We start from the raw sequence: 16,476 nt of genomic DNA, 5'->3' as shown, positions 1-16,476 counted from the left end.
AGGGGACTACAGTCCATCATGATGGGAAAGCATTGTGGCCTTGCCCTCTGGTGCCAGCCAGGAAGTGAAGAAAGGGTGATGCCAGTGCTCAGCTGGCTCTCTCCTTTTCCTTTTCATTCAGTTCAGGACCCTAAGCCATAGGACCACATGCCACCTACGTTGAGGGTAGGTCCCCCTCCTCAGTTACACCTCTCTAAAAACCCCCTCACAGACATAGTGTCCTCAGTGTGAGCCCAAATCCTATCAAGGTGATAATAAATAAGGAAGAACTGTTAGAGCAGCATTTATCATTTATGTTTATTTCTCTTTAACAGTTAGCTTTCTGGGCACCAAACCCTATGGGTTCTCCAAACCTTTTGCTTACTGTCTAGTCATGAGTTCACATTAATTAATAATATCCCCTTTAGGTGCCAAAATGTGGAATCTTATAAAACAGTGATTTTCAATCTGTGGGTCACAACCTCTTTTGGGGTTGAATGACCCCTTCACCATGGTCACCAAAGACCATCGGAAAACAGATATTTACAATTCATAAAGGTTCTTTGTGTTATGAAGTAGCAAGGAAAACAGTTTTATGCTTGGGATCACCACAACACAAAGAACGGTATTAAAGGGTGGCAGCGTTAGGAAGGTTGACAACCACTGCCTCCATGGTAACAGCTTGGCTCAGATCCTAGCATGCAGCTTTGTGGGGCAGTGGGATAGTCAGCTCTCCTCTCTCGCGCGCCCTTCCACGGCCCTCATCATGCTGGCTTTTATTTTCCTAGATGAGATGTATGAGATTCTGTCTAATCTGCCAGAAAGTGTGGCCTACACTTGTGTGAACTGCACTGAGCGGCACCCCGCAGAGTGGAGACTGGCCCTGGAGAAGGAGCTGCAGGCATCCCTGAAGCAGGTTCTCACAGCCCTGCTGAATTCTCGGACTACCAGTCACCTACTGCGATACCGCCAGGTGGGCCCGAGGCTCTTCCCCCCGAGGACGTGACCTAGGGTGGTGTTTTTACCTAGTGATGGAGTAAAGCTGTGTCTGTTGCTTGCTTAGCTTTGCTTTGTTCTTCACTTACTTTTTACAAAGATTTTTTTTCTTCTCTTGGTTATAATATTAGAAAATTTTTTAGAGTTAAGAATAGGACCTTGGGGTTCGAGGGATGGCCCAGTGGTTAAGAACACTTACTGTTCTTTGCAAGGCACCCAGATTCAATTCCCAGCTGTAATTTCAGTTCCAGGGGACCTAGTGCCCTCATGCTAGGCACCAAATGTACATGTGCACATACACACAGGTAGGCAAAAATCACTCAAAATGAGTCAGTCTAAGATATATATTATAAATATATAATACATATAGGAGTAGGACCTTTGGTGGAAAAGAAATTGAAGATTATCCTCAAAGACCTCGCTTATATAAAAAGATGTTTGGTCTGGGTATGGTGGAATATGCCTGTAATTCCAGCACTTGAGAGGCAGAGGTGGCACTATTGCTTTGAGTTTGAGGTTTACTTAGTAATTCCCCATCTTGGAAAAAAATGGAGGCTTGGGATTCATGTGCCAACACTGATGGAGATTCGGTGGAGGGCTTCTTCAGGACAGCAACCTCATCAGAGTTGCTCTTTAGGAAAAAACTTCCTCTGACTGGAGAGTAAGGACTAAGGATGTAAAGTGGCCGTTGACAAGACAAGCAGTTCCACTGGAAGAGCAAAGCTGCTACTTTATCTGCTTTCTTATCAATTGTGCATGCGAGGGAGTATGTATGTGTTTGTGCTCACATGCACATGTTGCTATGCTGTGTAATACAGGATTCACTTCTCTCTTTCTACACTCTTGTCAGGCCTGATGGCACACCCACGTCATCACCACTGAGCCATCTCTCTAGCCCCTGAAATCCCAGTTTGGATATAGGAAAATTTGCAGCTATCTGTTGTATTGAAAGGACTAGACACAGTTTTGACCTGTTTTTATTCCACTTTTGCAGATTGTTGAGCACAGCTCTCATATGTTTACCTAGAGAGGCCATTAAAAAACAGGTCCATCTTTAAATTCTGTTTAAGGAATCTCTGGGTGTCTTTCTGGTCTGTGCTGTTTGCAGAGCCAGCCATCTTACTACTTTCAATAAAATGTGCACAGGCTCCTCTTTCTTGGTGTGCAGTAACAGAAACCTCTTTCCTGGCAACAGGCTGCCAAGCCTCCAGACTTAAACCCCGAGACAGAGGAAAGCATACCTTCCCGAAGCTCCCCAGAAGGGCCAGACCCTCCAGTTCTTACTGAGGTCAGCAAGCAGGATGAGCACCAGCCTTTAGACCTGGAAGGTGTCAAAAGGAAAATGGACCAGGGCAACTACCTATCTGTGGTATGTTGAGCACATGACTAAGTTTCAAGTGTTTCTTTCTTTATTTGTTTATTTATTTATTTTTTCGAGACAGGGTTTCTCTGTGTAGCCTTGGCCATCGTGGACTCACTTTGTAGACCAGGCTGGCTGGCCTCGAACTCACAGTGATCCGCCTGCCTCTGCCTCCCGAGTGCTGGGATTAAAGGCGTGCGCCACCACGCCCGGCTAAGTTGCAAGTGTTTATTTCAGCTTCCTTGCCTCTTTGAGAGTTTAGCTGAGTATATAAGTAAATCTCAGAATGATTTATATTGTATTTAGAGATGTCATGTAGCTTCAGGATCCCCAGAATAGGAGTCATTTCAGCTATATGTTTCAGAAGGGTGTTCATGTGGTGGTACCTAAAATAATTATTTTAGTTGTTTTTCATCTGAGTTACTTAAATTATTTTTGTGTGACGAGGAAGCACCAAACTGCTTATGGAAGATGTTAATGCAAAATTAATATGTCTCCCCTGTATGAATGTCCTGCCTTCCCTTACTCATTTGTAGATAGATATGACTTTGAGGGTACCTAGGGAGAGCTCGTTCACTGTGTCATCCTTATTTGCTACTGAGTTGCTTCTTTGTTTGAATACAAATATAAAAACTGTGAGCTTGTTTTGGTCACTTACCACGAGAGAGCCAATTTGTTTGCATTCTTGGCTTCTCTTGATTGCCTCAAGTTAATTGTGACCTGGATCCTAAAGGCCTCAGAGAGTAATTACACTGTATAGACTGGGTTTCCTGTTGGGCCCTTCTGCTGGGTGACGACGGAGGGCGGAGAGGTGGTTTTGAGAGTATAGTACTGTTTTATGAATAATTGATGTTTTATCTTTGTATACAGTTGGAGTTCAGTGATGACATTGTGAAGATCATTCAAGCAGCCATTAATTCAGATGGAGGGCAGCCAGAGATAAAAAAAGCCAACAGCATGGTCAAGTCTTTCTTTATTCGGGTGAATGAGTTTAATAGTTCATGTTACTAATGCTCACTCTGCGTACCTTCTTCTTTTCTCTGCCTTGCTTCATGGTGTATACAAAGCTTCTTGGGTTAGTTTTGTCCTCACACTCTTTGGGAGGAGGCTGGGAAGTTGTAAGGCTGCCTACATAAGAGGATCTGCGCCTGGGCCTGCAGTTTCCGTGATACTGCCTGGGACACTGATATGAAGAATATTCTCATTTGCATTCTGTTTGTTTTCTTTTAGCAAATGGAGCGGGTTTTTCCATGGTTCAGTGTCAAAAAGTCCAGATTTTGGGAGCCAAATAAAGTATCAAACAAGTGAGTAAAAGTAGCTGGTGAGAAATCAGACATCTCATGCTTGTGATTGAGGTTTTCTGGCATACTTTAATATTAAAAGTCACCCAGCTGAAATGCCTTTTCTGTGCTGGTTTCAAAATGAAAAATAACATTTGCACTTGTTGTCTTGTAGAAAGCAGTTTGACCTGTGGACATGTGGTAGAACCATGTCATTGGCTTCTGCATGAATGGGTTCTGGATTACTTAGTTCACACTCTGCCTTCCATTGCTTTTGATTCTTAATCTGTAACCATTCATTTTTATTCCATTAACCTATTTTGATTTTTTTTTTTTTTTTTTTTTTTTGGGTAGAGTTACCATTGTTTCTGGATATTTAAACAAAAGTTATACATGTGGTCTTCCCCTCTGCAGTCCTGGGGAGTGAACCCAGGACCTCATGTCACTAGTCAAGTATTGTGCCACTGAGATCCAGCCCCAGCCATAAGGGTCACATGTTAAGATTATTACCCAGCCAGGTGTGGTCCTGCTCACCTGTAATGCCTGTAGTTGGAAGGAATTCAAGGCCAGCCGAGGCTACATTGTGAGACCCTGTTCCAAACAGAATTAGTTTTTAAAATGTTGAGTGTAGTTAGGTAGTTTTCAAATTCTGTGACTTGTTCTTAAATTCTGTGAATGGCTTGTATATAGTGGGTCCAAGACCTGCTGGTATCAAGAGTTGACTGTTTTGTATGGCTCTAGGGTTATTGTAGGCACTCAATAAGTACTTGTTGAATCAATTATTTCCAGCAGTGGGATGTTACCAAACGCAGTGCTTCCACCTTCACTTGACCATAATTATGCTCAGTGGCAGGAGCGAGAGGAAAACAGCCACACTGAGCAGCCTCCTTTAATGAAGAAAATCATTCCAGCTCCCAAACCCAAAGGACCTGGAGAACCAGACTCGCCCACGCCTCTACATCCTCCGACACCCCCAATCTTGAGTAAGTCGTCAAAATGAATAGCCATTATCTTTGGGGTGTTTTGTTTTGTTTTTTCTTGTCTGATTAGTTGCTTGGTGGGTTGATTCGTTTGTGGGTTTTTCGAGACAGGGTTTCTCTTGTAGTCCTGGCTTATCCTGGCTTTCCTTTGTAGACCAGGCTGGCCTCAAACTCACAGCAGTCTGCCTGCCTCTGCTGGGATTAAAGATGTGCGTCACCTGCCTGGCCATTATCTTTCCAGATGCCAATGGCTGGATTAGTGAATCTAAATTTAATATACTTGGATACCAGAAAGTATTTCAAATAACATAACTGTAAACACTTTTTGAACATGTTTATTTTATACACTGCATAAGCTGAATTCTCTCCTATAAAACCAATTTTAACTGCATATCTTTGTGGTTCTAAGGTACTGATAGGAGTCGAGAAGACAGTCCAGAGCTGAATCCACCCCCAGGCATAGATGACAACAGACAGTGTGCACTGTGTCTGATGTACGGCGATGACAGTGCTAATGTAAGTACTCAGGGACATGAGGTCCTGGTTAATAAGAGCCACGAACCATTTGTCCTTTGTGTCAGCACTTGATGATTGTAATGAGTATTGACTTGTGAGTTTTTGCAACTAGAGTTGCTTTGTTTTCATTTTCGTTTTGAGACAGGGTATTACCATGTTACCCAGGCTGGCCAAGAACTTGACACTCCTGTCTGAGTCTCGTTAGTAGCTAGGATTATAGGCACCTGGCACTGCGTGTGTTTGACTTCAGCGATTTCTTCTCTTAAAATTGGGGGGGGGGCGGTGTTTTGTTTGTTTGTTGTTTTTTTATGTGTGTGAACATTTTACCTGCATGTATGTATGTGCACCACACATGGAGGTTAGAAGAGGATGTAGGATCCTCTGGAATTACAGATGATTTGAGCCACTGTGCAGCCCTGGGAACCAAACCCAGGTTCCTTCAAAGCAGCAAGTGCTCTTAACTGCTGAGCCATTGCTCCAGTCCTGGCTTCAGAGAGTTTTAATTACAGATGAGCTGATAAAAACAGTGATTTGCCATAAATGAACTTCCTCATAACTAATTTTCAAAAATACTTTGTGAGGTCTTATTCAGACATAAGTTATATATCCCATAGCCTGTGGCTAACAGCCCTAATTGTGACAGGCTACCTATTGTCATTCTGTGCCTTCCTGCCTGCTAACATTGGCAAAAACTTGACCACTACAACCCTCAGTTACAGCCTTTAAATGAAGATGATCCCTCTTTTTGAAACATGATTTTTGTTTCTGTTTTTAAGATTTATTAATTTATTACCTATACAATAATCTGCTTTCATGTACACCAGCAGGCCAGAAGAGGGCATAAGATCACATTATAGAAGGTTGTGAGCTACCATGTGGTTGCTGGGAATAGAACTCAGGACCTTTGGAGGTGTAGTCAGTGCTCTTAACCTCTGAGCCATCTCTCCAGCCCCTGTTTTTGTTTTTCCAAGACAGGGTTTCTCTGTGTAGCCCTAGCTGACATAGAAGTCATCCTGTAGACCAGACTGGCGGCAAATTTGGAGATCAACCTGCCTCTGTCTCCTAAGTGCTAGGATTGGAGGTGTGTGCCTCCAGCACCCAGCTGAAACACTTTTGTTGTTGTTGTTTTGTTTTGTTTTTGTTTTTAATTCTTATTTTTATTTTATGTGGATGGTATCATTTATTGATGTGTGTCTGTGTCATGCAGTACTTAAAAGAGGCCATAGATCATCTGAAACTAAAGTTACAGATGTTGTGAGCTACCATGTCAGTGCCAGGAATCAAACCTGGATGGACCTTCTGGAAAAATAGAAAATGCTTTCTTGTTGTTGCTTTTTGTTCTTCTGAGACAGGGTTTTTCTGTGTCACTCTGTAGACAAAGATTGGCCTGCCTCTCCCTCCTGAGTGCTGGGACTAAAGTTCTGTGCCACCACTACCTGGCTGGAAAAGGATCTTAACCACTGGGACATCTCTCCAGTCCTACAAGGAAATAATTTTTAACCTAGAATGGTTGTTAGAATTAAGTGGAAAAACTATATGTGAAGTCTTTATTTAATGGCTTTTCACTGCGGACTTAAAATGCAACATTTGGGGAAATGTGGGTCGGCGGTAGAGTATCTGCACACACAATGCCCTATTTCAGTCCACCAGCAGTGTGGGAGAAGTTTTTAGTACAGTCAGTGAGAATTGAATTTGAAATATGGTTTTAAACAAGTCTGCACATTTTACATAAATGCATGTGTATACACACACATACTGTATATTGCTTTTTTGTTTTCTTGGTAGGTGGGCGGGTGGTTCAAGATAGGGTTTCTCTGTGTAGCCTTGCCTGTCCTGGACTCGCTTTATAGACCAGGCTGGCCTTGAACTCACAGTGATCCGCCTGCCTCTGCCTCCCGAGTGCTGGGAATAAAGGTGTGCACTACCACGACCAGTTTCTCTTTTGTTTTCAATAGAATCATAAAATATTTTCAGTTTATAAGGGGATCTAGAAAAGACATAGAAGAAACAATGAAGACTGGATTATGACTTAATCTCTGAAGAATTACAGTTCTTCTCTTGAGGGACCGTGTCCTGTCTCAGGTCAAGCTAATATGAAGACCTTTGGTTGTGTGTTCTTTAGGATGCTGGCCGTTTGCTGTACATCGGCCAGAATGAGTGGACACATGTGAACTGCGCTTTGTGGTCCGCAGAGGTGTTTGAAGATGATGACGGATCGCTAAAGAATGTGCATATGGCTGTGATTAGGGGCAAGCAGCTGGTAAGAACTTAGCGGGTGCATTTATGAGGAAACCCCTAGTTGCTTTAGTGCTCTTTCTGTGCCTTAATTCAGCCTCCCTGGTTCTCAACAGCACTGTCAGAGCAGTCCACGGGTAAGTCCTGGTCTATGCTGTAGGTCTGACCCTTTCAAGAAGGAAACAAACAGAAAACCAAAGCATCATTCAGATGTGTTTAAAACATGGAGACTAAATTAGCCCAAAGGCCAAGTTAAATCAACATTCTGAAGGTCAGAGGATACACCCTGTATGCAAACTGGACAAAGGAGGAAGGAGAGGTGTTGCGCAGCTGAGAGCAATCACAGTGGTGTCAGAGGGGTAACATGTAACAGCTGGTGTTTGAGCTTCAGGGGTTATCAGAAGAAACATAGCCAATAGACAGAGGAGCACAAGCAAGTAAGGATATGTAGGTTGTGAGAAGACCAGACAAGAGGAGCACAGACTGTCTGATAATGTAAGAGTGACAGCCAGGGCCTGCTGAATGCAGCCTTTGACTTGTGGGATAAGGCGGTGAGCTGTGAAGCCTAATGCTGCAGAACCAGTGGTGAGCTGGCTAGCATTATTGTCAGCTTGCCACAAAGTAGAGTCATCTGAAAGGAGGGAACCTTGACTGAGAGAAAGGCCTCCATAAGATCCAGCTGTAGGACATGTTCTTAATTAGTGATTGATGGGAAAGGGCTCAGCCCATTGTGGCTGGTGCCATCCCTGGGCTGGTGGTCCTGGGTTCTATAAGAAAGCAGGCTGAGGCTGTACATAGCAATATACGCTTTACCCAGCACTCAAGAGGCAGAGGCGGGTGCATCTCTGAGTTTGAGGACAGCCTGGTCTACTGGTCTACAGGATGAATTCCAGGACAGCCAGGACTACAAAGAAAAACTCTGTTTCAAAACAACAAAAAAGAAAAAAAGAGAGATAAGTAAGCAGCATCCCTCCATAGCCTGAACATAGGGTCTGCTCCAGAGTCCCTGCCCTCACTGCTTTTCCTGATGAGCTGTTTTATGGAACTGAGTGAAATAAACTCACTCCTCCCCAAATTGCTTTTGCTCATGGTGTTTCATCACAGCAATAGTGACCCTAAGAAAGACAGCTAGTGGGCTGGAGAGATGGCTCAGTGGTTAAGAGCACTGACTGTTCTTCCAGAGGACCAGGGTTCATCTCCCAGCACCCACATGGCAGCTCACAACTGTCTGTGACTTCAAGATCTGACACCTTCACATAGACATACATGCAAGCAAAACACCAATGCACATAAAATGAAAATAAATCAATAATTAGACAAAAAACACACGTGTGTGTGCACACACGTGAAAGACAGCTAGTTTCTTACTAATAAAATTTTAGTAAAACCAAGTTGCTCTGGGATGTAATAACTTTCTTGCAAGGATATAGTTTTGTGTCTAATAAATCAGCCATGCATTTTAAGGAAAAATTTGTTTCAGTCCAAAGTCTAAATCCAGTTGCAATGTTTAAATTAGCTAGTTACCAAGTTGTGTTTTGTGTTATTTCCCCGTAACCAGCAGGCTAGCAGTAAGGAAGTAAACATGGGGTGCTCAGGAGGGACAAGCTTTTAATGTGTTGAATGTGTTAAATGCCTGCCAGTCTAAAAAGGGCTCTTCTTCCTGGACCTTGTAGAGATGTGAATTCTGCCAAAAGCCAGGAGCCACCGTGGGTTGCTGTCTTACATCCTGCACCAGCAACTACCACTTCATGTGTTCCCGAGCCAAGAACTGTGTCTTTTTGGATGATAAAAAAGTGTATTGTCAGAGGCATCGGGATTTGATCAAAGGCGAGGTGAGAAACTCAGCTGTTTGGTAGCTTCTGTTGTAGCTGTTCATAGTAGGTTTTATTATCTCAGAGCAGACTTAAGTTCACGGTTTTCTGACCCTGCTCCTCACATAGCATCTCCCAGGACATGTATATAAACGTATGTGCGTTTCATCAGAGTCAGTGTTTACCTTAGGGTTCATTCTCGATGCACATCCTATAGGTTTGGACAAATGTCTAGACATGTGTACTCACCACTGTAGTTGGTGTAGATAAGTATTTTCATTGTCCTAAGAATTCTGCGTTCTGCCGGTTTTTCTGTCTTTCCCCCTGGAAGCCACTGACCTTTTTGCTAACTTACATCCAAGCAGTTTCCACTGCAGGGTTTCTTGTGGTTAGAATCTTGCAATTTGTAGCCTTTCTACTCTGACTTCTGCTTAACAATAAGTGTTAAAGATTCCTCCTCATCTTTTGAATTCTTTAGGAACTTAGGAAGGAAATATTGAAAATAGCAAGATGGTAAACTCGACTTTGCCTTGCTGAGATGTCCAAAGAGAACATCTCTTCTTGTGGGAAACAAAGCGGGTGGTAGTAAAACTGAAGGGTGATTTTTGAGATAGGTTCTTTGCTTTGCCTCCAGCAGTTGGTACTCTGAAAGTAAAGTGTAAAGGGACACTCCATTAACAGCAACCATGGCTTTCATTTAAGGTGGTTCCTGAGAATGGATTTGAAGTTTTTAGAAGAGTGTTTGTGGACTTTGAAGGAATCAGCTTGCGAAGGAAGTTCCTCAATGGTTTGGAACCAGAAAACATCCACATGATGATTGGTAAGACACAGGCTTTCGTTCATGGGAAATACTGTATTATCATTAGTGCGTTTCTGGTCCTTGGTTACAAAATAGTTCTCTTCCTCATTTCTTCTAACCAGTTCTTTCTTTGATTAGGCTCAATGACGATCGACTGTTTGGGAATTCTGAATGATCTCTCTGACTGTGAAGATAAACTCTTTCCTATTGGATACCAGTAAGTCCAGTAAAGGCAGGGCACAGCAGCCCCACAGTGTGGCTCCCAACGGTGTGGGTCATTAAATGTGCTTGGTAGCTGCCTTTAGTGATTCTATACCCACCCCCAGCCCTTGCCTAGTTATGTTCAGGCGGTCCTTAACACTCACGGTCCCCCCCTGCCTCAGCCTCACGAGTGCTGGGATTATACGTACACATTACCATGCCCAGCTAAAAGAGTATAAATGTAGTCTGGGCTACACAGTGAGACCCTATCTCAAAGCAAACAATTTATAAATCTTCTATGTGAATTAATCATTAAGAACTTGATAAGCTGACAGTGTAAGATCAAAATAACCCTTCTAGAGCCACTCATGGTTGTGGGCGCCTTTAGCACAAGCACTTGGAAGGCAAGCCAAGGCAGGTGGATCTCGGTGAGATTCAGGCCAGGAAGGACCACAGGGAGATCCTATCTCCAAAAAGTCCCCTTTTATATCTCCCTCCTCAGAACCTCATTTTGCAGTATGTTTTCCAGTTCTGCATTCCAGGTCTCTCAACGTGGTCTGAACTCATGTTTGCCTGGTAGCTCTTCGTATAAACATTAAGCACTTGTATTTTTCTTGTTTTGTAGGACTTGGCTGGCAAAGGGGTGCCTCAGATTTGAGCTTTTTTAGGGTTTCAGGTTACATGGTCTGTAAAGTGTTAATCCCCTATGAATGGCAGTGGTATTATAGTTACTATTTTTCTTTTTATGTAGGTTAAAATATATATATATTTTTTTAAGTCATGCAACTTTCTGAGAGTGTAAGAAACATCAGGAACTTGACAAGTTTAAAACTGCTGCACTTAGATAGTCTCTGCTAAGAACCCAAGACATAAAGCTGTGTTCTCTGAGTTGAGACAAGAGAACTCACAATGGGGAGAAATTCAGGAAATGATAGTTTGTACATCTGTCCTTCATTTGTGGGGTTTCCCCCCCTGTTTGCCAGGTGTTCGAGGGTATACTGGAGCACCACAGATGCCCGCAAGCGCTGCGTGTACACATGCAAGATCATGGAGTGCCGTCCGCCTGTTGTAGAGCCTGATATCAATAGCACAGTTGAACATGATGACAATAGGACCATCGCCCACAGCCCGTCATCATTGATAGGTGAGTGTTAGCCCAAGGAGAACTTGGACTCAAGTTTTGTGATTGTGCACTGGGATTGAAAAACGTCATTTAACTTGAGAGACCTCCTTTGTTTCTGGCTTGGCATTTATCTGGTAGCACCCTTATGTGTGCATGTGTGTGTGGTGACGTGCATGGGTGTGGGAGAGATGATAAGACAGTTGTGGGCCTGAACTCAGATCATGATGTTTGAGCACCTGAACCCACTGCAGTTTGCTGGCCCTGACAGCTAGCTGGCTCTATATCGGTTCATCTGTTAGATACATTTTTTCTTCATGGTGTATTTGTTCTTTTTTTTTTTTTTTTTTTTATCTGTTAGCTACTTAACTGAGCTCTTCCACTTACAAGTTTTTATTTATCACAGAAACTTCATGTAAGGACAGTCAAAGTACAACTTCAATTCTGAGTCCTCCGTCACCAGACCGACCTCATTCACAGACCTCAAGCTCCTGTTATTATCATGTCATCTCAAAGGTCCCTAGGATTCGAACACCCAGCTACTCCCCTACGCAGAGGTCCCCTGGCTGCCGGCCATTGCCTTCTGCAGGTAAAGGACTTCTCTGCATCACTGACTGTTCTCTTAGGCAACCTTAACTTTGTGACTTTTGCTAATCAAAAGGTTGCCTATAAACAGGTATATCCAAGTGGTTGAAACTAGAGACTTGACACATTTTTTCTGTCCTTGATTGGCTTTCTCATTTTTCTCTCCCTTGTTCAGGAAGTCCTACCCCAACCACTCATGAAATTGTCACAGTCGGCGACCCTTTACTCTCCTCTGGTCTTCGGAGCATTGGCTCCAGACGTCACAGTACTTCTTCCTTGTCACCCCTGCGGTCCAAGCTCCGGATAATGTCTCCAATGAGAACTGGGAGTGTTTACTCCAGGAATAGTGTTTCCTCAGCCCCCAGCCTTGGGACTGCTACAGATCCTGAGTCAAGTGCCAAAGCAGCTGATCGAGTCGGAGGGCCGTTGCATCCAAGTGCTAGTCTAGGGCACAGCACCCCCACCTCTTCAGGTTCACAAAGGACAGTGGTCACTGGATGCTCCAAAAACAGTCATTTGGATGGCTCTTCGTCTTCAGAAATGAAGCGGTCCAGTGCTTCTGATGTGATATCCAAGGGCTCCTTATTAAAGGGAGAGAAAAACAGAGCGCTGAGCTCCAAGAGCTCAGATGGATCTGCACATAACACAGCTCACCCTGGGATTCCTAAACTGCTACCACAGCGTCATAACACAACTCCTGGAGAGTTAACGGTTAGTAAAATTGGCACTTTTGCTGAACCCTCTTCAGTGCCGTTTTCTTCTAAAGATACTGTCTCCTACCCACAGCTCCACTTGAAGGGGCAAAGGAGTGACCGAGACCAGCACATGGATTCTTCCCAGTCGGTAAAGCCTTCTCCAAATGAAGATGGTGAAATCAAAACCTTCAAGCTCTCTGGTGTAGGCCATAGGCCATCCATTTTGCATGAACATGTAGGGTCTAGTTCTAGAGACAGGAGGCAGAAAGGGAAAAAATCTTCTAAAGAGACTTGCAAAGAAAAGCATTCCAGTAGATCCTTTTTGGAACCTGGTCAGGTGACAACTGTTGAGGAAGGAAACCTAAAGCCAGAGTTTGCTGATGAGGTGTTGACTCCTGGGTTTCTGGGGCAACGGCCATGTAATAATGTTTCATCTGATAAGATTGGGGATAAAGTTCTTCCTATCCCTGGAGCCCCTAAAGGTCAGTCCACGCAAGTAGACGGGTCTTCCAAGGAGCTACAGGCACCCCGGAAGTGCTCTGTCAAAGTGACACCTCTGAAAATGGAAAGTGAGAATCAGTCCAAAAATACCCAGAAAGAAAGTGGCCCCTGCTCTCCTGCACACATAGAGTCGGTATGTCCAGCAGAGCCAGTCTCAGCTTCCAGAAGTCCAGCAGCTGGCCCCGGGGTTCAGCCGAGCCCCAACAATACCTCATCCCAAGATCCTCAAAGTAACAGCTATCAGAATCTTCCAGAACAAGACAGAAACCTGATGATTGCTGATGGCCCCAAGCCTCAGGAGGACGGCTCTTTTAAGAGACGGTACCCCCGCCGCAGTGCTCGTGCGCGGTCTAACATGTTCTTTGGGCTCACCCCGCTCTATGGAGTCAGGTCTTACGGTGAAGAAGACATCCCATTCTATAGCAGTTCCACTGGGAAAAAGCGAGGAAAGAGGTCAGCAGAGGGGCAGGTGGACGGGGCCGATGACTTGAGCACTTCAGACGAAGATGACTTGTACTACTACAACTTTACTAGGACAGTCATCTCCTCAGGCGGAGAGGAGCGGCTGGCGTCTCATCACCTGTTTCGGGAGGAGGAGCAATGTGACCTTCCAAAAATTTCACAGCTGGATGGCGTTGATGATGGGACAGAGAGTGATACTAGTGTCACTGCCACAACCAGGAAGAGCAACCAGATTCCAAAAAGAAGTGGGAAAGAAAATGGAACAGAAAGCTTAAAGATTGATCGGCCCGAGGATGCCGGTGAGAAAGAACATGTCATTAAGAGCACTGTTGGCCACAAAAATGAGCCGAAGTTGGATAACTGCCACTCTGTCAGCAGAGTGAAAGCACAGGGCCAGGATTCCTTGGAAGCTCAGCTCAGCTCCCTGGAGTCAAGCCGCAGAGTCCACACAAGTACCCCCTCAGACAAAAACTTACTGGACACGTATAACACTGAGCTCCTGAAATCAGACTCTGACAATAACAACAGCGATGACTGTGGGAATATCCTGCCTTCAGACATCATGGACTTTGTTCTAAAGAATACTCCATCCATGCAGGCTCTGGGTGAGAGCCCAGAGTCGTCTTCCTCTGAACTCCTGACTCTTGGTGAAGGGCTGGGTCTTGATAGTAACCGGGAAAAAGATATGGGTCTTTTTGAGGTGTTTTCTCAGCAGCTGCCAGCAACAGAGCCTGTGGACAGTAGTGTCTCCTCTTCTATCTCGGCAGAGGAGCAGTTTGAGCTGCCTCTTGAGCTACCCTCTGACCTCTCTGTGCTGACCACCCGCAGTCCCACTGTCCCTAGCCAGAACCCAAGTAGGCTGGCGGTGATCTCAGATGCGGGGGAGAAGCGAGTGACCATCACAGAGAAGTCGGTAGCCTCTACTGAGGGTGACCCCGCACTGCTGAGTCCAGGCGTAGACCCCACTCCTGAAGGCCACATGACTCCCGATCACTTCATCCAAGGACACATGGATGCAGACCACATCTCCAGCCCTCCCTGTGGTTCAGTGGAACAAGGTCATGGCAACAATCAGGATTTAACTAGAAACAGTAGCACTCCTGGCCTACAGGTACCTGTTTCCCCTACCGTTCCCATCCAGAACCAGAAGTATGTGCCCAATTCTACTGATAGCCCCGGCCCTTCTCAGATCTCTAACGCAGCTGTCCAGACCACTCCCCCCCACCTGAAACCAGCCACTGAGAAACTCATTGTCGTTAATCAGAACATGCAGCCACTTTATGTTCTCCAAACTCTTCCAAATGGAGTGACCCAAAAAATCCAGTTGACCTCTCCTGTTAGTTCTACACCCAGTGTGATGGAGACAAACACCTCGGTATTGGGGCCCATGGGAAGTGGGCTCACCCTAACCACAGGACTAAATCCAAGCTTGCCACCTTCTCAGTCTCTGTTCCCTCCTGCTAGCAAAGGATTGCTTTCCATGCCTCATCACCAGCACTTACATCCCTTCCCTGCAGCTGCTCAAAGTAGCTTCCCACCCAACATCAGCAGTCCTCCTTCAGGCCTACTTATTGGGGTTCAGCCTCCTCCAGATCCCCAAATTTTGGGTTCAGAAGCTAACCAGAGGACAGACCGCACTACCACAGTGGCCACTCCATCCTCTGGACTCAAGAAAAGACCCATATCTCGTCTGCACACTCGAAAGAATAAAAAGCTTGCTCCCTCTAGTGCCCCTTCCAACATTGCCCCTCCGGATGTGGTCTCTAACATGACACTGATTAACTTCACAGCCTCCCAGCTTTCAAACCATCCCAGTCTCCTAGACTTGGGCTCACTTAACACTTCATCTCACCGAACTGTCCCCAACATCATAAAAAGATCTAAATCTGGCATCATGTATTTTGAACAGGCACCCCTGATACCACCACAGAGTGTGGGTGGAACTGCTGCCACAGTGGCGGGCTCGTCAACGATAAGCCAGGATACTAGCCACCTCACATCTGGGCCTGTGTCTGCCTTGGCATCCGGTTCCTCCGTCCTGAACGTGGTATCCATGCAAACCACAGCAACCCCTACAAGTAGTACATCAGTTCCAGGACATGTCACCTTAACCAACCAGAGGTTGCTTGGGACCCCAGATATTGGCTCAATAAGCCATCTTTTAATCAAAGCCAGCCAGCAGAGCCTGGGCATTCAGGACCAGCCTGTGGCTTTACCACAGAGTTCAGGAATGTTCCCACAGCTGGGGACATCACAGACTCCCTCTGCCGCTGCAGTGACAGCAGCACCCAGCATCTGTGTGCTCCCCTCTTCTCAGACTACAGGCGCAACAGCTGCGTCCCCTCCTGGGGAGGCTGAGGATCACTATAAGCTGCAGCGAGTGAACCAGCTTCTAGCTGGTAAAACTGGTACCCTGTCTTCCCAGCGGGAGCGGGATCCTGATGCTGCTCCAGGGACCCAGCCATCCAACTTCACTCAGACAGCAGACGCTCCTAATGGTGTGAGGCAAGAGCAGAACAAGGCTTTGCCCTCAGCTAAGCAAGCCAGCTCTACCTCCCCAGGAAGCTCCCCATCCTCTGGACAGCAGTCGGCAAGTTCCTCAGTGCCAGGTTCCACTAAACCAAAACCGAAAGTCAAACGGATTCAGCTGCCCCTAGAGAAGGGGAGTGGCAAGAAGCACAAGGTTTCTCATTTGCGGACCAGCTCTTCTGAAGCACACATTCCAGACCAAGAAGCCAAGCCAGCACCCCAGCCCTCAGTCCCACGGTAAGTGGTGTGCAGCTGTGAGCTTCTGTGCTCTGGGGGTGACGCTGCTCAACAGTGCTCACTCGGGGGTTTTCTTCATTTCGGCTTTGGGCACTGTTCAGTGGAGCAAGAGCTAGCCTATCACTGGATGGTTTGATTGTCCTTTGCTTTGAGATTAGACACTGCTGATTACTTGTTCCTGTTTTGGATG

General features: G+C 45.4%; 1 protein-coding gene across 1 annotated transcript in view; it reads left to right on the top strand.

Annotated features, from left to right (window-relative positions):
* Positions 1–16,476, top strand: part of Kmt2a (lysine methyltransferase 2A) — an 81,730-nt gene that overhangs the window by 53,586 nt on the left and 11,668 nt on the right. The window contains exons 16-28 of the mRNA XM_051156320.1: positions 768–952; positions 2,171–2,344; positions 3,206–3,316; positions 3,566–3,639; positions 4,405–4,598; positions 5,005–5,111; positions 7,234–7,371; positions 9,020–9,178; positions 9,860–9,977; positions 10,095–10,173; positions 11,141–11,301; positions 11,684–11,866; positions 12,038–16,286. Coding sequence (XP_051012277.1) covers positions 768–952; positions 2,171–2,344; positions 3,206–3,316; positions 3,566–3,639; positions 4,405–4,598; positions 5,005–5,111; positions 7,234–7,371; positions 9,020–9,178; positions 9,860–9,977; positions 10,095–10,173; positions 11,141–11,301; positions 11,684–11,866; positions 12,038–16,286 — 5,932 coding nt within the window. The remainder of the gene's footprint in view (positions 1–767; positions 953–2,170; positions 2,345–3,205; positions 3,317–3,565; positions 3,640–4,404; positions 4,599–5,004; positions 5,112–7,233; positions 7,372–9,019; positions 9,179–9,859; positions 9,978–10,094; positions 10,174–11,140; positions 11,302–11,683; positions 11,867–12,037; positions 16,287–16,476) is intronic.

The sequence above is a fragment of the Acomys russatus genome, chromosome 14 (assembly GCF_903995435.1).
Source record: "Acomys russatus chromosome 14, mAcoRus1.1, whole genome shotgun sequence".
NCBI lineage: Eukaryota > Metazoa > Chordata > Mammalia > Rodentia > Muridae > Acomys > Acomys russatus.
Note: the sequence above shows the minus strand (reverse complement) of the source record. Positions and strands in the feature narration are given on the sequence as shown.